This window comes from Puma concolor, chromosome D3, assembly GCF_028749965.1.
Source record: "Puma concolor isolate L17-30 chromosome D3, mPumCon1.1.hap2, whole genome shotgun sequence".
Taxonomy (NCBI): Eukaryota; Metazoa; Chordata; class Mammalia; order Carnivora; family Felidae; genus Puma; species Puma concolor.
The window spans coordinates 6,127,167-6,146,994 of record NC_141678.1 but is presented as its reverse complement, the minus strand read 5'-3'; the positions used below and the strand labels follow the sequence as shown (position 1 = coordinate 6,146,994).

General features: G+C 52.1%; 1 protein-coding gene and 1 long non-coding RNA gene across 3 annotated transcripts in view; one reads left to right on the top strand and one right to left on the bottom strand.

Annotated features, from left to right (window-relative positions):
- Nucleotides 1-19,828, top strand: part of DNAH10 (dynein axonemal heavy chain 10) — a 143,742-nt gene that overhangs the window by 111,258 nt on the left and 12,656 nt on the right. For both annotated transcript variants that reach the window (XM_086681488.1, XM_086681487.1), the window contains 11 exons: nucleotides 373-453; nucleotides 3,448-3,645; nucleotides 4,168-4,329; nucleotides 6,022-6,196; nucleotides 11,822-12,003; nucleotides 12,982-13,118; nucleotides 14,305-14,522; nucleotides 15,560-15,781; nucleotides 16,032-16,179; nucleotides 17,978-18,257; nucleotides 18,924-19,153. In XM_086681488.1, coding sequence (XP_086537614.1) covers nucleotides 373-453; nucleotides 3,448-3,645; nucleotides 4,168-4,329; nucleotides 6,022-6,196; nucleotides 11,822-12,003; nucleotides 12,982-13,118; nucleotides 14,305-14,522; nucleotides 15,560-15,781; nucleotides 16,032-16,179; nucleotides 17,978-18,257; nucleotides 18,924-19,153 — 2,033 coding nt within the window. The remainder of the gene's footprint in view (nucleotides 1-372; nucleotides 454-3,447; nucleotides 3,646-4,167; nucleotides 4,330-6,021; nucleotides 6,197-11,821; nucleotides 12,004-12,981; nucleotides 13,119-14,304; nucleotides 14,523-15,559; nucleotides 15,782-16,031; nucleotides 16,180-17,977; nucleotides 18,258-18,923; nucleotides 19,154-19,828) is intronic.
- On the bottom strand, nucleotides 13,734-16,623 carry LOC147575265 (uncharacterized). The gene is made up of 2 exons (XR_015242185.1): nucleotides 16,386-16,623; nucleotides 13,734-16,142 (listed from the first exon to the last, which is right to left on the bottom strand). It is a non-coding gene; the product is annotated as an uncharacterized LOC147575265 (long non-coding RNA).

The window sequence follows — 19,828 nt, the reverse complement described above, 5'->3', positions numbered from 1 at the left end:
CAATACCTGGACCTCTAGAGCAGAGGTTCTGAGTTGGGGGGTGATTTCCGGCCCCATCCCGGGGCCATTTGTCAATGCCTGGAGACAGTTTTGGTTGTCACATCGGGTGGGCGGGGGAGTGTACTACTGACATCCAGTTGACAGAGGCCGGGGTTTTGCCCAACTTTCTATGCTGCACAGACAGCCCCGCGATAGAGGGTCGTCCAGCCCAAATGTCAGCCGCGCTGCGGTTGAGAAACTCAGCTTTGGGTGAATTATTCTCGGGTGCGTCCGGCTCCTTCTCCAGCGTGCCGGGTGCTGAAGACCGTGTCAACGTCCGTGATCATCTCAAGGTTGCAGGCTGACCATCTCTTTTCGTCTCTTCTTTTCAAGGTCTTGTAAATAACACCGGTATCGACTGGTTCATGCCCTGGCCCCCTCAAGCCCTGCATGCAGTCGCAAAGTCATTTCTAGGTACGTGACAGCTGCTGTGGGGCCCCGTTAATGATGTAACAAAATAACGTAATGCTTTTCTGACTTTGAATTTTGGTCCGGTAGCTCCCTTCATCGTTAACCCCCCTGGCCACGAATGGTTTTTAAGTTTGTCAGTGTGTTTTTGGTTTATATTGTGTTTTAAGCTAAAGAGATTGCAGGGGACTTACAAGGATAACTTAGGAGACAATGATCAGGTATCATCCAAAGCAGGCGTTGGTACACCATGGCCTTTGGGCCAAATGTGGCCCGTGGCTCGTTTTGGTAGATAAAGTGTGATTGGGACACTGACTCATTGGTCAATGACCATGGTGTCTATGGCTGTTTTTAGGCCGCAACTGCAAGGTTGAATAATTACAGGAGAGACCATACGGCCCCTGAAGCCTGAATATTTACTGTTCAGCTCTTTACAGAAAAAGTATACTGTTTCCTGACCCAAAAGATACCTGAAGGACCTTTTAGAGGACTGATTATCAATCCATGCTGAATTTGCTGTATAGTTTCAAGCACCTAAGCCCTTGATTATTAATTTTAATCTTCAACATAAGAAAGCAAGTCAGTTCGTCTTCAGGGAAAAATCTTTTTTAATTTTTTTTTTCAACGTTTATTTATTTTTGGGACAGAGAGAGACAGAGCATGAACAGGCGAGGGGCAGAGAGAGAGGGAGACACAGAATCGGAAACAGGCTCCAGGCTCTGAGCCATCAGCCCAGAGCCCGACGCGGGGCTCGAACTCACAGACCGTGAGATTGTGACCTGGTTGAAGTCGGACGCTTAACCGACTGCGCCACCCAGGCGCCCCATTCAGGGAAAAATCTTTTTATCTGGACCTAACTTGAGCGGATTTGACCCCATAAATAGCTTCCACCTTATAAATACGTATTCAGTAAATAAATAACTTGTCCCTTTATGCAGGGAGAGCTCATGTTTTTAATCAAAATGTACTTTCATGGGTAAAGGGGCTAAGAGAATGGCTCTGTCCTGCTGATATGGCTCAGGGATCAGCAAGCTTTTTCTGGAAAGGACCACATGGTAAATATTTTCAGCTTTGTGGGTCATACAGTCTCTATTGCAGCTACTCAGCTCCGCCGTCGTATCACGAAAGCAGTCTTCGACACTATGTAAGTGAACGGGTGTAGCGGTGTTCCAATAAAACTTTGTTTACAAAAACAGGTGGTGGGCCGGCTTTGTCCCGCGTGGTTTGCCAACCCCGGTATCCACGCGTCTTAGCTTCCAAAGACGTGCTAGCCACCTCCCTGTGTTAGCGCTTAGTTGTGCTCTCAGCCTTCAGTGCTTCCGCGTCATAACACCGCGTGGAATTTGCTGAGAATTTTTTTCTTGGAATAGATTCCCCGGCGTTGGGATAACTGTGCCCCAAAGTATGGATATGGGTGAGGCAGTTTTTCACACATGCTGGAAATAGGCCTGTGGGCTGTGGTTTGCTGCCCACCACCGCCCCCCCCCCGGTATGATTTAAGATCACATCTGCAGCATCTGGCTGAATGGTTACTTGGGGTCAATCTTGTCTTCCTCCATCTTAATTGAAGACACATTCTGCTTTGAGGGGAGTGTGTTTCGCCATCTGTTAGATAAACCAAGATAAACCAAGATCTGTACCGGAAGAGAGGATTGACTGTTTCAACAGACTTAAAGGAAGACCCTCCTTGTGGCCACTCTGTGCTGGGCGCAATGGATAGAGCCAGAGACACTGGATGCATTTCCTTCCTGAAATTCCAAGCCCCTCCCCGGACAGTGTCGTAGCCATCCAAGGGACAGAGCTCCCTACCCACAGGGAAAGAGAAACTGCCACAGCACAGATTGGTCCTGTGGTCCAGAAAAGCCACCAACCAAGTGATAGCTACTCTTTCGCTTTCCTTTTCTATTAAACATTTTTATATCAGGGCACTAGGGTGGCTCAGTCAGTTAAGCATCTGACTCTTGATTCTGGCTCAGGTCGTGATCTCACAGTTCGGGAGATCGAGCCCCGAGTCGGGCTCCGCGCTGACAGTGTAGAGCCTGCTTGGGATTCTCTCTCTCTCTCTGTGTCCCTCCCCTCCGCCATCCCTCAAAATAAATAAATGAACTTAAAAAAAACATTTAAAAATGTATTTTTATCTCATTTTTTTTCACTAAAACATCTATAACATAAAATTTGCCATTTTAACCATTTTTTTAAGAAAGATTTTAATGTTTATTTATTTCAGAGAGAGGGAGAGACAGAGTGTGAGCAGGGATCAGGCAGAAAGAGAGGGAGACACAGAATCTGAAGCAGGCTCCAGGCTCTGAGCAGTCAGCACAGAGCCCGACGTGGGGCTTGAGCTCACGAACTATGAGATCATGACCTGAGCCGAAATCGGACACTTAACCGACTGAGCCACCCAGGTGCCCCGCCATTTTAACCATTTTTAGGAGTAGAGTCAGTGGCCTGAAGAACACTCACACTGTTGTGCAGCTGTCATCATCCATCTCCAGATCTCTTTTCATCTTGTAAAACTGAAACTGTCCCCATAAAACACGAACTTCCTGTTCCCCCAGCCCCTGGTAACCCCCGTTCTACTTTCTGTCTCTGAATCTGGCTGTTCTTGACACTTCGTATGAGGTCGAATCACGGAACATTTGTCCTTTTGTGTCTGGCTTCTTGTACTCAGCATGTGTTTGAGGCTCATTCACGTTGTATCGTGTGTCGGGATTTCCTTTCTTTTTACGACTGGGTAATCTTCCGTCGTGTGGATGGACCATATTCTGTTTATCCATTTGTCTGTTGATGGACATCTGGGTCGCTTCCACGTTTGGCTGTTGTGAATAGTGTGGCTGTGAACATTGGCCTACATGAATCTCCTTGAGTCCATTTTTCAGGTCTTTCTGGGCACATGCCTCAGAGCGGAATTGCTGAGTCACAGGGAATTCTATGTTGAGCTGCGGAAAACTCCTCTTTTCCGTGTGTAAGAGGCATTTTTTTCTGTTCCTTTCTCTTCAGGGACTAATCCGATGATCCCAGTGGAAAACATAGATGGTGTGATAGAGCATGTTGTGTTGGTCCACCAGTCCGTGGGTGAATTCAGCAAACAATTTCTACAGAAACTGAGGCGTAGCAACTATGTAACTCCCAAAAATTACCTTGATTTTATTAACACGTATTCAAAGTTACTGGACGAGAAAACTCAGTGTAACATAGGTAAGACTTGGGAACGGGGCGGTGAACACGTAAGGATCCAACTGATGACCTTTTCTTTAAGCAGGCGTTTCTTAGCAAGACAGGGAATAATCAGGATCGAGGTGAAGTGTAGCACGCTCCGGATCTTTCATCTCAGAGTGATTCTTCTGGGTGGGCAGGGGGCTGTCACGCTCTTACTTTTACTCATCCGTGTTGGGTCATGCGTTTTGTAGCTCTACATTTTCCCTGCTTAGAGATACGGTCTGATGGCAGCAACGTGCTCTGTTGCGAAGTGCTCTTGAAAATGCTGCGGCTCTAGCTGTTGGCCAGATGAAGCGCTGTTTTCAGAAATACATTTGTTTTGGCCGATGCTGTCTCAGCATGGCAGTGGAGGTGATGTTGGCATCTCCTGGAGATTTTTTTTTTTTTCCCTCGGTTGAGCCCAAGTTGGACGAATCACAGTGAGGCCGCTGGCACGCTTCCCCGGGCGTACTGGCAACGGTGCTCACCTTGGTGATGGGTACGGGTCCTCTCTTTCCTCAGCCCAGTGCAAGCGTCTGGAGGGGGGGCTGGACAAGCTGAAGGAGGCCACCATCCAGCTGGATGAGCTGAACCAGAAGCTGGCCGAGCAGAAGGTCGTACTGGCGGAGAAGTCGGCCGCCTGCGAGGCCCTGTTGGAGGAGATTGCCACCAACACGGCCATAGGTGAGTGTGCGGCCAGCTCTGGGGGCGGGGACCCCCCAGATGGGGCGGGGCTCCACTGGGGGACATTCCTGAGAAGCCACTTGGAAGGCCACTGTTTTTCTCCTGAGCACGGTGCGCATTCCTGCACGTGGACTAAGCAGGCCGCTCCCGCCGGTTGCCCGCCACACCGAGCTTGCCCGCGGTTATTCCAGCCCCTTCCCACGCGGCCCAGCCCCAGTCCCATCTCCCCTGAGACCTTTCCCCTGCTGACCCCTCTTCTTGGCCCCCTGACTGTTGTGATGGTTCCCGCTCTGCTTTTCGGTTCTGACGGTTTCACAGTTGTGACCTTGCTCCCTTCTTCCCACGCACTTGTCTTCCTGCTGCTCCAGCAAGAAACTCTCGGGGCCGGGATCCTTCACAGCATCAGGGCCCATATGCGCTTTGCGCTCTGTAGACGCTTGGCCCACGCTTGCTTCTTGACCGTGAAGACGAATCCCGAGAGAACGCCTCATTGGAAAATATTAGGGCATCCAGCCAACGTTCAGTATGTTTATTGAACACCCACCGTATCGGTTCCCTAGGGCCATCTGGTGAAGCAAAGTCAGCATAAATTTTCGCAGGGCCCCAGGGCACACAGGACTGTGACACACCAAGGTGGTGACGAGCATGGCTGTGATGCTCAGGTCCTTGTGCTCCGGTCCCAGCTGGGTGCTCTCAGACAGGTGACAGTGTATTTGTTTCCTAGAGCTGCCCTAACGAATGGCCACACCTGGGGGGGGGGGGGGGCTTCAAACAACACTTGACTCTCTTACGGTTTTGCAGGCCAGATTTGGAGACCGGCAGGACCAGGCCTCCTTCCTCCTTGCTTCTACCAGCTTCCGGTGGTTTGCTGGCAGTCCTTGGCTTTTAGGTTTATCTCCGTGTCTACCACCACTGGCACATTATCTCCTTCCCTCTGTGTTTCTGAGTCTTCCCGTGGTCTTCTTATAAGGATACAAGCCATTGGATTTGGGGACCACCCTAACCCAGTATGACCTCATGTGAACTAGGATCTACAAAGACCCTCTTTCCCAATAAGGTCACATTCTGAGGTTCTCAGGTGGACGTGGACAGTGGGGAGACACTCTTCAACCCAGCATACCTACTATGAACCAAAGCCTGTTCTAAACATTAGGGTTACAGACCTTGGGGGGATGCTCACATTCTAGTGAGTGGAACCAGACAATCAATGAGCCAATAATTAGATCAACTTCCAGATTTTGATCAATGTCATGAAGCAATTAAACAGAGAGATGAGGTCTAGGGTGACAGAGGGGGCAGGGCACCTTAGAGGGGTGGTTCTGAGCTGGGCCTGAATAAATATAAGAAAAGGTGACGAGAAGCAGGGAGATCTCAGTGAGCTGGAAAGAGGGAGGGTGGCCCTAGTGTCCTCGGCTAACACTGGCCACACAGGGTTGGGGGACTGTCCTGTGGGATGGAGTGGTGGGACATGGGTGGGCCAGTCAGAGCAGCTGTCCTGCTGTTGGAGACCCCGTGCCCGGTAAGGTTTCTGTTCTAGCAGGAACACCCGAGGCCGCCATGTTGGACAAAGCTTGTTAGATCCCCTGACAGCCCAGCACCAACCTTGGAGGGCTGCGGGCTGCTTTGTGTCAGTGGTAATGGTCCCCCACCTCCGTGCCCAGTAGTTTCACTAACCTCCCCTTCCTCCTGTAGCTGAGGAGAAGAAGAAGCTTGCAGAGGAAAAAGCCATGGAGATAGAAGAACAAAACAAGATCATTGCGGTGGAGAAGGCTGAGGCCGAGACAGCCCTCGCCGAGGTCATGCCCGTGCTGGAGGCTGCCAAGCTGGAACTGCAGAAGCTGGACAAATCCGATGTGACTGAGATTAGGTAACTGGTGGCAGTTTCCAAGTGTGCTTGGGCGCCCGTATCAGTCCTGACAGCAACTACAATAATCACGGCGGTCAGGCATCTGTGGAGCCCCGTTGCGCGCCGGCCACTGTGCTAAGCACTTTCCGTGGTGGGTACCGTTAGTGCCGTTCTTATCCTCGTTTGCAGAAGAGGAAAGTGGGGCGCAGGACGGTAAGATGGCTCGCCCCGGGTCCCCCAGCCGGGAGGTAGCGGAGCCTGTTGACTTTGGACCCAGGCTGACTCACAGGAGGGGACTGAGTTCCAGAGCGGGGTGTGTGGGAGGAGGTGGGGTTTGTCAGCCGATGCTTTTTTCGGGAAACACGACACGAGCGTCTGTCTGGGGCGCTTGAAGCAGGGGGCCGGAGCCCTGCTGAAAATAGCTTGACAAAGATGTGCCACAAGCTGAGAGTCGACTGGGGAGGCTCTGATCCAGCTCTAGCCAAATGGGCTTGTGAGGGGTGGGGAGAGGGGCTCTTTATTGTGGCTCCCGGACCTTTGGCGAGTCAATTTGTAAGATGCCTGTCCCCCCTGCAGCCCCAGGGGACTTCCAGGGAAAGGGGCCTGGTGTGGGGCTGGTGGGTGAGTTTTCTCCCGCGTTGTCTGGGGCTCCTTAGGGCACCGTGAATGGATCTCGCTCATCAACTCGGCACGAGACTGAAGGCAGGAAGGAACACTCCCCCATCTGCCTGCCCCTCTGCTTATGTCGCCTGGCCCCACACACGTCTCCCCCTGGTCCGGGACCCTCAGCTCTCTCCTCTCTCCCCATCACCTCCTTGCTTTCAGAAAGGGTTGGGGTCTTCTGGCCCCACAGTCAGGTCTCCTGTGAGAGACACTCCTGTTTCCAAGCCCGTGGTTGACTCTCCGTCTTAGGCTCCCGGCAGAACGATGCTTGTTCTCTGTGCTCGTCTCTCTTCCTTCCTTGTCAAAGGCTGGGCCCTTGGCATTTGTTTATTAGTGAGACATGTGGACTTGAAACCGAACGTCCAGCTCATTCCAGGGCAGGGGACTTAAGCAGCTCTCGGGAGGCCACCTGCGGATACTGCTGTTGGCGGAGGTCATTATTTCGGCTTTGCAAAGCGTGGTTGAATGAAGGCGTAAGGATGGACGTTTTAAGATCGCGATCGTACGTGTCAGGAGTTCGGACGGGGGTGCAGAACAAAGCAGAAACGCATACGAAGCTGAGTTGTAGGACAGACCGTCAGCATACACATTTTCAAGGGAAACCGCCAACGTCGGTTATACAAATGTTGGGCACCACTCCCAGGTCAGCGGCATAAAAACACCGTGAGAGCAGAGAGCCGGGAAGGAGTTTTGAAGGGGATTTGTTTGGAGAGAAGGGGCTGTGAGTCCCCGGCTCGACCCAAGGGCGAGGGGGAGACGGGGCTCCTACAGGACCAAATGGAGAGCTTGCTATGTGTCCCTGGCAGCTGGCGGGGGATGCCTGTATCTCGCCTGAGACAGGTGCGAGATGGTGCTCGAGTCATTTCTGAGAAAGCGCGAGTGGCCTATGACCTGAAGGGACTAGTTTCTGGAAATGTAATTATGGGAGTAGGTAATGTGTTCGTGTATGGCTCTGCCTCTTACGGGGGGGTATGACCTCAGGTAAGTCACCTAACCTCTCTGTGCTGCAGTGTCCTCATCTGTAAGACGAGGCTGATAATAATTGTCCCCATGGCCTCAGGGCTGTTGTGAACTATTGTATGAAGAGCTCTCTGGACCTCACAGTGGGCGTCAAGTAAGCATCAGCTAGGATGGTCCCAACATCTCAGTGACATCATGTGAAAGCCCCCTCCCGACCGCCCCATCAGCTTAGTCCCCCTCCTTTCCCCCCCACCTGCCCCCCAACACAGCAGGTACCCATTGCCTTTTGGTTCTCACATGTCATCCAGAGGGTTTTTGTACGTGGTCACGGCAACCGGGCGTACAAGTGTCTCTTCAGTTCCTGACTGTAGATTCTAAAGGTTAGTGGAACAAGGGATACCTGTGTATTTTCTTCCTCCTCTTTTTGGTGTTTAAATGGTCACATACCGTATGCATTTTTCTACATCTTGGCTTTTCCACCGAACAGTGCATTTTGGAGATGTTTTGCGTGTCAGTATATGATGAACTTCCCCAATATCTAAAAAGAGTCCATCACATTCCTTTGTATGGTGGCTGTGTTATCATCTATTTAACTGGCCCCAGTTTCCGAATCTTTAGCTTGTTGCCAGCCTTTTGCCTTTACAAACCGCATGGCAAAGAATAGCACCGACTGCACTTCATTGCGCAGCCGGGCAAGTACGCCGCAGGGATACTTTTCCAGAAGCGGAACTGCCGAGTCCAAGGGTGTGTGTGTTTATGATGTCTACAGCTGTTGTTTAGTGCTCTCCCTGGGGTGGAACCAATTTACACTCCACTGACAGTCCATGGGAGTGCCTGCTTTTCCAGAGCCTCACCAACAGAGAGCATCATGGCACGTTTGAATTTTTGCTTGTTATGTAGATGAAAAATTGTATTTGTGTAATTTTTTTTTTTTTTAAGTTTTTTTTTTTTTTTCAACGTTTATTTATTTTTGGGACAGAGAGAGACAGAGCATGAACGGGAGAGGGGCAGAGAGAGAGGGAGACTCAGAATCGGAAACAGGCTCCAGGCTCTGAGCCATCAGCCCAGAGCCTGACGCGGGGCTCGAACTCACAGACCGCGAGATCGTGACCTGGCTGAAGTCGGACGCTTAACCGACTGCGCCACCCAGGCGCCCCATATTTGTGTAGTTTTAATGTGCATCCCCCTTATTGTGAGTGAGGCTGGCCTTTTTTCATATGTGAAAGACGTGCGTTAGGTTTGTGTGTATTTCGTTTTCTGTGAACTGTTTATACACTTTGCCCACTTATCTGTTGGATTGTTGTTATTGTTACTTTTTTTCTTGTCCGTTTCCAGTGGATTTTTATGTAATAGGGAGGTGAGCTTTTTATCCACGATGTGAGTTGCAGATATCTTCCCCTGTGGTTCATTGGCCATTCGACTTTGCTTGTGAGTTTTGTGTGTGTGTTTGTGTTTGCTGTGCATAAGATTTTTATGTGGCAGATTTTAGCAATGTTTTAGTTTGTGGATCTCGGATATTATGTCATCCTTAAAAGGCCTTAAAAATGAAAGATTATAAGACAGTCTCCCCATGATTTCTTCCTGTGCATTTACAGTTTAATTCTTTATGGTTCAATAGTTGATCTTTTGGGGATTTTTCCTGGGGTTCAGTGCGAACCCAGTGGATCCAATTTTATTTTTACCCAAATTTATTTTTTCCAGATGACTATAATCTGGCTCTCTTTAGGTCATTTGGATGTCAAGTGTGGTGAGCCAGCACTTACATCTTGACAATTTCATAATCCTTTGATTCTTTAAATAGCACTTTCTTTCTATGAGGCTCAATCCCCTTTGTAGAGATCATCAGATGTTAAGCCAGGAAGATTAGGAGTCATGAAGATTAGAAGTGGACGTTCCTCTGTAGTCTAAAAGGCTCCCTCTGTTACCGGCTTGTGGTTTCACTTTTCTTCGTTCCATTCGTTCGGTAGTCTTTGGGTGCCCACCACCCGCCCACCGACCCTGTGCCGGCACTGGGGCTGAGCAAGGTCTTTACTGCATTCAGCTGACACTCCCGGGGAGGCACGGGTGTTTGTGCAGGAATCCCACGTGGACAGTAAGATCACCCAGGAGAAGGTTAGGACGGGGAGATCTTTGCTGCTACGACCATGGATAACGGGGGAACCTGCCCTAGTCGGGGCGGGGGGTAGTCAGGGAAAGTATTCCCCAGGAAGTGACATACAAACTGAGACGTGGCTAGAGAATATGGATTCACCGGCTGTAGGATAGAGGCTAGAGGCGGCCGTCTCTGAGACTGGAAGGAGCTCGGCCCGAGGGCAAAACAGAGACAGAGTGTCTGAGGTAGAGTGAGGGAAGGTGGGGAGTCGGGTGTGTGAGGATTCTTTCCCTCCGGGGAGCGGGCATATCATCACCATCTTTCTCTCACCTGTTTCTTTTGTGATAGGAGAAAAGAATCAAATGAAACAGGAATGTTTCTATTTCCCAGACTGACCACCTCAGGATCACTAACACCTCAGTTATCCTGTGTTACGACGGCGACGCGTTCTGTGTACACGAGGTTCCCGGGACTCGTTTGTAAGCTGACAGCAGAGGGCTTCGCTTTCATAGACTCACGGGGTTTCCGAGTGGGAAGGTCTGGCTCTGTTTCCCCATTTTGCAGATGGGAAAATTGAGAACCCTGGATAGTTGATAACTTGCCCAAGGTCTCAGGATCCTCCACTGAGGCCGGGGCTCTTCCCGTCTTCTATCTGAAAGCCTCTCGCTGCTTCTGTCCTCTTCTGATTGTTCAAAGATCAGTGGCCTGGGCCTGGCCTTCATCAACCCTGAAGGAAACCTTTCAGAAACAGTTGACAGCGTTGCCTGCTTTCGAAAGACCTAGTGGCGGCCTCATTGAACCTTCCCCTGGTGACTCAGGACCATTACTTTAATCATCTGTCTTTGTGCCGGAGTCATTGCCCTGGCTTGTCCTGACCCCGCGTGGCTCCTTCTCTCTGCCCTCGTCTGCAGGCGAGCGGGTGGGGGTCCTGGGGCTGGGATGGGTGGGGCGTTTGCCCAGTATAGAAAGTCTCCATAGTGCTGTGCTGGCCGCGTTGTTCTCGCTCTCTTGCTCCCTCCCGCCCTCCTTCTCGCCTCTGGGTCACCCTGGCCTCCTGCTGGAACGGCTGGGCTCCTGCCTCACCTCCCCCCAGGCTGCCCTCTGCCCTTCTGGGGCCTCTGTCCTCTCTGCTCTTCTCTCTTTCTTTTCCTTCCCTCCATCACTTTCCTTACGCTTCTGTCTCTCTTCACGGTTTTGGTGTCTGCACAGCTCATCTGGGTCGTAGGTACTTTGCCCAGCAGCAGGCAGCCAAGCGGTCCCCCTGGGTCCAGTGAACGTGCCACCTGTTCCTTCCCAGGTCTTTGTGCTGCTGTGCCGTCCCCTGCTTCTTTGGGTCTCGGTTCCCTGAGGGTTGAGGGCGCTGGACGTCTGAGCGTTGGATCAGCAGAGTGGCGGTCTGGTCTCATCAAAGACCGAGGCAACAGGGGTGACAGAGACCGGAAGGAGCCCGGGATGTGGGGACCCCGGACCCCACGGGCTGTGTGAACATAGGCAGGCTGTGGTGAAACGCTGAGCCCTGTCTCTTCATCTAGTAAATGGATGGCAGTAATGAGAGTGGTTACGCTGTAGAGTCTAAGGAGCCACCCCAGGTGTAATTAGAAGCACAGATTCTCAGGCTCCACCCTGACCTACTGACTCAGATGCTTGGGGTGGCCCGGGTTTGCATTTTAAATGACACCCGCCCCCGTGCTTCTGATGCCGTCAGGTTCCGGGAGCCTGATCTGGCGCCTGATGGAGGAGACCAGTCCCTGACTTGGAGAGGCTCACCCGCGGAGCCCAAGTCGGTGTCGGGATATGGCTTCCTTGGCTTCCACGCAGCGTCACCTCCAAGAGATGACTCTCGGTTGAGCCACGTTTTCTGGAACTCTCATTTAGGCTGGGTCCTGGCCGCATCCTGGGTCTGATTCGCATGTGTCTTTGTTTCCCACCAGGTCCTTTGCTAAGCCCCCCAAACAGGTGCAGACGGTGTGTGAGTGCATCCTCATCATGAAAGGGTATAAGGAGCTCAACTGGAAAACTGCCAAAGGCACGATGTCTGACCCCAATTTCCTGAGGTCTCTGATGGAGATTGATTTCGATTCAATCACCCAGAGCCAAGTTAAAAATATTAGAGGTGAGCGGAGACGAATGTAGGAGTAGCCAGGCCCGATCCCAGTTTGGCATCTCAGTCCTGGGAGCAGGGATGGAGAGCAAGGAGGGAATAGGCCGGGTGACTGTTGCCAGAGGAAGACGGCAGCACTGGGGGTGACATGGGAAGGCCGGGTGCCGGATGGGCGGTGGCAGCCGATGCCTGCTGCACGTTTGACGGCAGTCGCTCTGGCGTTCCCGTCAGGAAACGGCGCCTTCTTACGGAACCCAGCCTGGCCTTGTCTTCCGGCATCTTGTCCACCAGGCATGGTGGTGCAAGAGGCGGTCTGACCTTGATCTCTTCCTTGCGCTTTTTGCCAGTGTACAGTCTCCTGTAGATCCCTGGGAGTTGGGCGGGGAGGGACCGGCACCGCCCGCAGCCAGCCTCTCTGTCCTCAGTTACCGAATGCCCACGTTCCCTTTGAGCCTGGCTCCTGAACTGCCTAGATGTTTAGCCAGTGGGAACGAGGCTAGTCTTTGCAAAAGGCCACTCAAGTTCATAGTGCCACTGTTTACCTTCATGGTTTGTTCAGAACGTTATTGTCAAGTGCTTTTTCTCAGCAGCTCAGACACAAAACTAAATGAAACCCGAAGGATAACAACAAGTGCAAAAACCCAAGGACCTCTCTTTACCTGAATATTGGCTTGGGTGGGTTTCCATTCATGTGAAATTACTCCCGGGGTGAGAGTATAGGTAGAGGGGACGGTGACTCATCATGGCCTACGATTCCCAGCCAGCTGCCTGCTCTGAGCCACTTTGACGCACAGTCGGGGGTCCCCACGGACACCCCGGGTCCTGATGTCACATGGAAGTGCCTGGGTCATAGAATGTCCTGGGTGGCAGTAACATGTGCCCCTCCCTCACACCTTAATCATCCCCTACACAAAACTCATTTATTTCCCATCTTACTTTCCCAAGATGAGTCTTGTCACTCGTCGAAATCATTGCGTCTTTGACCGTTAGGCCTCTTGAAGACTCTCAACACCACAACTGAAGAAATGGAAGCTGTGAGCAAAGCAGGCTTGGGGATGCTGAAGTTTGTGGAAGCTGTAATGGGCTACTGTGACGTTTTCAGAGAAATCAAGCCCAGAAGAGAGAAGGTATTGTCCACACGTAAGACCTAAACATTGCTGCCAAGGGAGCAATCTGGAGTCGCATTTAATATGTCCATAGCTTTGCCGGAAGCATTCTGACAGGGTTCTGATTTTACATCGCATAAACGTTCCCCTGCCCGCCCCCAGCACTACTAAATGATAACCCTGAATTATAGCTCTCATCCAGATGGCGTGAACTGGCAGAACCAAAGTCTGGAAGATTTTCAAATTTTGCGTGAAAAGAGTAGGATAAATGGGTAAAAACTGTCCTCTATGGCTAAAGCAGGATTCTCAGCCTCGGAGCTCTTGACGTTCGGGGCCGGACGGTTCTCCGTGGTGGGGGCCGTCCTGTGCACCGTACGATGTTTAGCAGCATCCCTGACCTCCACCCACTGGGTGCCATTGTCCCTACCCCTAAGTTTTGACAACTAAAAACGTCTCCCGACATTGCCATATGTCCTCTGAGGGGCAAAACCACTGGGTCAGAACGCACAATACAAAGGGAGTTATAAGGTTGATTCGATCATTTTGAGACCTATTTTCTTAAAAATTTTTAAATGTTTATTTTTGGGGGAGAGAGAGAGAGAGACCGAGTGCGAGTGGGGGAGGGGCAGAGAGAGAGAGAGAGAGACCGAGTGCGAGTGGGGGAGGGGCAGAGAGAGAGGGAGACACAGAGTCCGAAGCAGGCTCCAGGCTCTGAGCTGTCAGCACAGAGCCCGACGTGGGGCTTGAACTCACAAACCGTGAGATCATGACCTGAGCCGAAGTTGGATGCTCAACTGACTGAGCCACCGGGCACCCAGAGACCTATTTTGACGTTGCTTTATAACTCAGAATTTTATTGCTTAGAAAACTTAGAACTGGGCATAAGATCAGTATTGTTTTCACGCGTTCTTTTGAGTTTTTGACTTAGAACCACAGTGTCATTTTACTGTGATCTCAGTACACTGGGAAATTAAGCCATCTGCTAACTTGGATGAAGACCTGTTTTTCCAATGGTATTAGAGCTTTTGCAGCAAACTGTCGAAGAGGTGACTAAGAAGCCAGGTACCTCAGCAGGACGTATGACGGCCCCAGAGAGTATGAACGGCATTAGAAACGCGGTGTGGACGTAAGCCCAGGGGCGAGACTCCTTCGTCCCTGCCTCACTCCGGTCCCTTTCCCCACCGTTCTGTGAACCGTCTTCCCACAGGTGGCCAGGCTGGAGCGGAACTTTTACCTCACTAAACGTGAACTAGAAAAGATCCAGAATGAGTTGGCAGCGATCCAGAGAGAACTGGAGGCTCTGGGGGCCAAATATGAGGCAGCCATTCTGGAAAAGCAAAAGCTGCAGGAAGAAGCCGAGATCATGGAGAGACGGCTGATCGCTGCTGACAAGCTCATCTCGGGGCTGGGGTCTGAGAACATCAGGTCAGCGGCCGACGCGCTGTGCGCTAAGAGCTCTGAGACTCTGTGGTCCGTGAGCAAACGTCGCCGACGGACCGTCTCGCCATGTAGTCTTCACCCCGCGCTGCGTTTTTATCTGAACACCGCGTGGAAAAGTTCCGATGTTACTGTTACCGTGTTTAGGGTGGCTGATGCCATTTTGCGCATTCTGTGGTTTATTAAATAATTATGAAGGGTTAAGGAGGCAGCGCAGCTGTGGAGACAGGGAGGCACCAGTGGCCTCTGGCAAGGCGCCCTCTGTCCTAGAAACGTTTACTTCTTAGTGACCTTTAACTAAGGCACCTAGTGAGCGCCTCCTGGGTGGGTCTGGACGAGGAGTCCGCCTCTGTTGCCGGACAAATCTCTTCTAAGGGCTCTTGTGTCTGGCTCAGTCCTGAGCTTCAGTTTTAAGCAGGTGGGACTGTTTGATGCCTAGGGGCAAGGCCATGTGGCCAGAGCTGGTCCGCTGGTAGTTTCCATTCCAACACCATAAAAGGGGTATGGAAAACACTAGAAAATACTGTCTGCTTGTAGGAAACAAACCATTTTCAGTATTTCTAAAACCTCGAAGACTTTGGCCATTTACCAGAAGAGGCCAGGTGAAACATCTACTTCCTTTTATCTCGGGTAGAATTTTGTCGCCAAGCAGGACCAGAGCTCATGAGTTCTGCTGGGCGTGTCTGTAAGTTATTGATCAAAGCGTTCGGAAACAACGTGATTACTACTTAATAAATAGCTTGGAGACTAGACGCATCCCGCAAATACTTGTCCAGCCCCCCAATTAGATGCTGGGTTCTGCTGAACCCTGCAATTAAACAAAGTCTTCCAAAACGCTGGGCTCACCAGGGTGGGGTGTGGCAAAATGACCTGGCAGTCTTTGTTTCTAAAAGGAGAGAATATCTCCAACGACGTTTCCTTCTGGCTAGCCCCATTAGCGGCGGCTCAAGGCGGTTCTTCTAGAATGTTCCTTCTGATTGTGCCGGAAGATAACGGCTTACCGCAGCCCCCGTCTCCTGTGCCAGGTGGCTGAATGACCTGGACGAGCTGATGCACCGGCGGGTGAAGCTGCTGGGGGACTGCCTGCTTTGCTCGGCTTTCCTGAGCTACGAGGGCGCGTTCACGTGGGAGTTCCGTGACCAGATGGTCAACCAAGTTTGGCAGAATGACATCCTGGAGCGGGAGATTCCCCTGAGCCAGCCCTTCCGGTTAGAAAACCTGCTCACGGACGATGTTGAGATCAGCAGGTGTGTGTGACCCGGAGCCCGGAGGACGAGGGTGCCTTGGGGTGGGGGTCCACGTGGGTGTCACCCCGGCAGGACACAGCAAGGGGTGCAGCTGACTTGACTGCACAGAAGATCCGGCTTCCTGGACCCTGAGGAGCGTTGAGCAGCCTGTGGGTTGGTAGATTGTCCTGGAAGGCCAGTCCTACCACCGTCAGCACTTGGTTACAACTTGCACAAGAAAAATACATTTCCCTGTCACTGTTCCTTCCAGGTGGGGCTCCCAGGGACTGCCCCCCGATGAGCTCTCGGTTCAGAATGGCATCCTTACCACCCGGGCCAGCCGGTTCCCCCTCTGCATCGACCCCCAGCAGCAGGCCCTCAACTGGATAAAGAGAAAAGAGGAGAAAAATAACCTGCGGGTACGGCTGGCCCCTCCCTGGGTGACCCCCGCCCTCCCTGCCTGTTCTCTCCCGCCATCTCCACTGTGACAGCCCCGGGGCCCCCGGCAATGCTGAGCTGAGGCGTCACCATCCTGAAGCCCTAGCCGAGCCAGCCGCCTCCCTGCCCGCCCACCCCGTCCCGTCTCTGAGGGCTGCACGACCTGCCTGGGGCTCTGCTCGCTTACCTGGGCACGTCTTTCAGCTGCCAGGAGCTCGAAGGTGCACCCTACCCATCCAGGGCTTAGATGCTCTTTTTTTTTTTTTTTTTAATTCTGGAAGGGAGGAACGATATCTCAGTATCTTTTGACTGAGATATAATTCACATACTGTAAAATTCACCCTTTGAAGCATACAGTTCGGTGGTTTTTTTGTATATTACCTGCAGAGTTCCACAACAAACACCAGAATCTGTTTTTACCACTACCCCCCAAAAGCAATGTTGCAGGCCATAGCCACCTACCCACACGCTCCCTCCGTCCCCCACCCCCCGCCCCCACCCCCCACCCCCTGGCCACCACGGATATCTTTTATAGATTTGCCTCTTGTAGACATTTCATATCAATGGGATCATATATGTGGACTTTTGTGTCTGGTTTCTTTCCCTCAGTATCATGTTTTCAAGCAGGTGTCTGTGCTTCCTTAGTTTTTATTGATGGATAATACTCCATTGCATGGACAGACCACGTCTGACCATCCATTTAATCCATAGATGGACATCTGGATTGTTTCTGCTTTTTGACTAGCATGAATAATGCTGCTGTGAACATTTGTGTGCAAGTTTTCTTTTTCTTTTTTTTTTTTTTGGTGGGCATATGTGTTCAGTTGCCCTGGGTGAAATTGCTGATATTGAAATTACTTTTTCCTTATTTTTTTTCCCTGGTCCTTGCTCCCAAGTATGTACAGGCTGTTGGGGGGAAGGTCTGCCTCTAAGATACACACATAGCTATGGTGAGACTATTATTATTATTATTATTATTATTATTATTATTATTACTTTAATGTTTATTTTTGAGAGAGAGAGAGAGACAGAGTGTGAGCTGGGCAGGAGCAGAGAGAGAGACACACACACAGAATCTGAAGCAGGCTCCAGACTCTGAGCTGTCAGCACAGAGCTTGATGTGGGGCTCGAACCCACGAATCTGACCTGAGGTTGAAAATGACCTGAGCCGAAGTTGGATGCTTAACTGACTGAGCCACCCAGGTGCCCCCGAGACAAATATTAATGAGGAGGTGCTTCTTGACTTTCCTCTTCCTCCCTCAGCCTGCCGGGGTCCTGAGCCAGCCCCACGTAGCCCCCAGCCCCACCCCTGCCACCATGCTCCCACTTAAAGGTGGGGGGGTGATTCCAGCTTAGGGGACGGGGGGAGGCCAAGTTAGTGAACATAATGAAAGCAGGTGAAGGGAAAAGGAGAGGGAGGCCCCGGGGGCTCGAAGAGAGGAGGAGTTTTCCCAGACGTTTTGAGGAAAGAGCTAGCAAAGCCGTCATGAGGTTGGAGGGAGGTGAAGCAAAGAGGCGAGTGAAAGAAAGATTTCTGCCGACTCTTCTGTGAGACGGAAGGAGAATCTCTCGCGATCACTTTGGGCTGCTCAGAGCCTGAACCTAAGGGGTTTCTGGCTTCTGCGGGTCTCACGCTTTGCTTCTCTCCCGTTCTTTCTCCCCTCTGGTTCCCTCCACCCCCCAGGCACCGGCATGTCCCCTCCCCCCTCCGAAGGCCAAGGCGCTCTCCCTGCACAGTTGCCGAGGGCACAACTCTCAGTGCCTACCTCCGTCTTGCAGGTTGCTTCCTTCAATGACCCCGACTTCCTCAAGCAGCTGGAGATGGCCATAAAGTATGGGACCCCTTTCCTGTTCCACGACGTGGACGAGTACATCGATCCGGTGATCGATAACGTCTTAGAAAAGAATATCAAAGTCTCCCAAGGACGGCAGTTTATCATCCTGGGGGATAAGGAGGTGGATTACGACTCAAATTTCAGACTGTACCTAAACACCAAGCTGGCCAATCCCAGATACAGCCCGTCTGTGTTTGGGAAAGCCATGGTCATCAACTACACCGGTAAGGATGTACAGAACCTCAGTGGCGAATTAGGGTGGTTACCACGGAGACCACAACTGGGGACCAGAGTTTTCAGGGGACGCCGTTTCGTTAGGTGACCCCAGGTCATTCGCTCCTAGCCAGATCGCAACTGGTCGGTTCTTGGTGATGAAGGTTTGGGCGCCCCTAGGAAGGCAGCGGGGTACGTGTCTTGGGGCGTGCTGAGTCTGGACCACGGGCCCAGGTACCCACACCCGGAGTGGGGCGAGACCCTGTTGTGCTGGGGCCGGAAGTTACTCCGTGTGGTGCACTGAAGTACGTGGCATGATTTTGGATTTCTGCCCTTCCTCTTGGCTGAGTTCTGTCAGGGACCGAGTGCCGTTTCTCCCGTTTTCTCGGGTTGGCCTGCACCTGCGTAAATCGGTTAATTACGTTGGGTGTGCTTTCCACTCTGGCCCCCCAGTATTTATTTTGGGACCCCCCCCACACTCTTGTCCCCCACAGGGTGGGCAGCGTCTCCGTGTTGTTCTGACGGTTTTGACCCGTGGCTTTAGGGTGACGGCAGGGCCGAGTCCTCGAGTTCCCAAAGGGCTGGCTCAGACGCAGCCCCAGCCTGTCCCGGGCGAAAGCGCGCAGCAGGCGAGGAGACGGGGTGCCCCGCAGTGACGGCCCCCCTTCACTCCCCAGTCACACTGAAGGGGCTCGAGGACCAGCTGCTGAGCGTGCTGGTGGCTTATGAGAGGCGCGAGCTGGAGGAGCAGCGGGAGCACCTCATCCAGGAGACGAGTGAGAACAAGAACCTGCTGAAGGATCTGGAAGACTCCCTCCTTCGGGAACTGGCGACCTCCACGGGGAACATGCTGGACAACGTGGAGCTGGTGCAGACCCTGGAGGAGACGAAATCCAAAGCCATGGAGGTGCGAACTGCACGGCAAATGCACTGAGCCGGGGCCGGTGGGGGCGGGTGTGGTCCCGGACGCGCCTTCGGGAGCGCCAAAGGAGAGAGGAGAAAAGGAAAAATGTCTCCAAAGGAGAAAATTGGATTCCATGATCTCAGGGCCTCATTCCCGGGTCTTAGAAGCTGAGGCGTTGGGGGAGGGTGGGGGAGGGGGGATCTCCACCTGTGCTGTCGTCAGATTTGGGCTCCTAGTCACCTGAGGATTTGCGTGATGAGGACAGGCCACCTCTGCTGGGGTGTGCAATGGGGAGGGGAGCCCTAGACGTGTTCCCAGGGATCCTTGTGCATCAGGCCAGCCTCTTTCAGTTGACAGTGATAGAAAACCCAGCCCTACTTGGCCTAAGTCAAAAGGGAATTTATTAGCTTAGAAAACAAAGCCCAGGGATGGCTTCAGGCAGGCCTGGATCCAGGACTCCAAACATATCATTAGGACTCAGTTTCTTTCCATTTCTAGGCTGGGCCTTTTGTTGGGTTGGCTTCATTCTCTGCCTCCCCATGGGCCAAGCCCCCCTCATGGTTACAAGGTGGGTGTGGCCTCATGCCCCCTCAGGTTCGGGTCCAAAGGGAAGAGTGGGAGTCTTTACCTGTCCCTATCATGAAGGTTCCCCAGAGCCATTTAAGTCACGTCCCCACC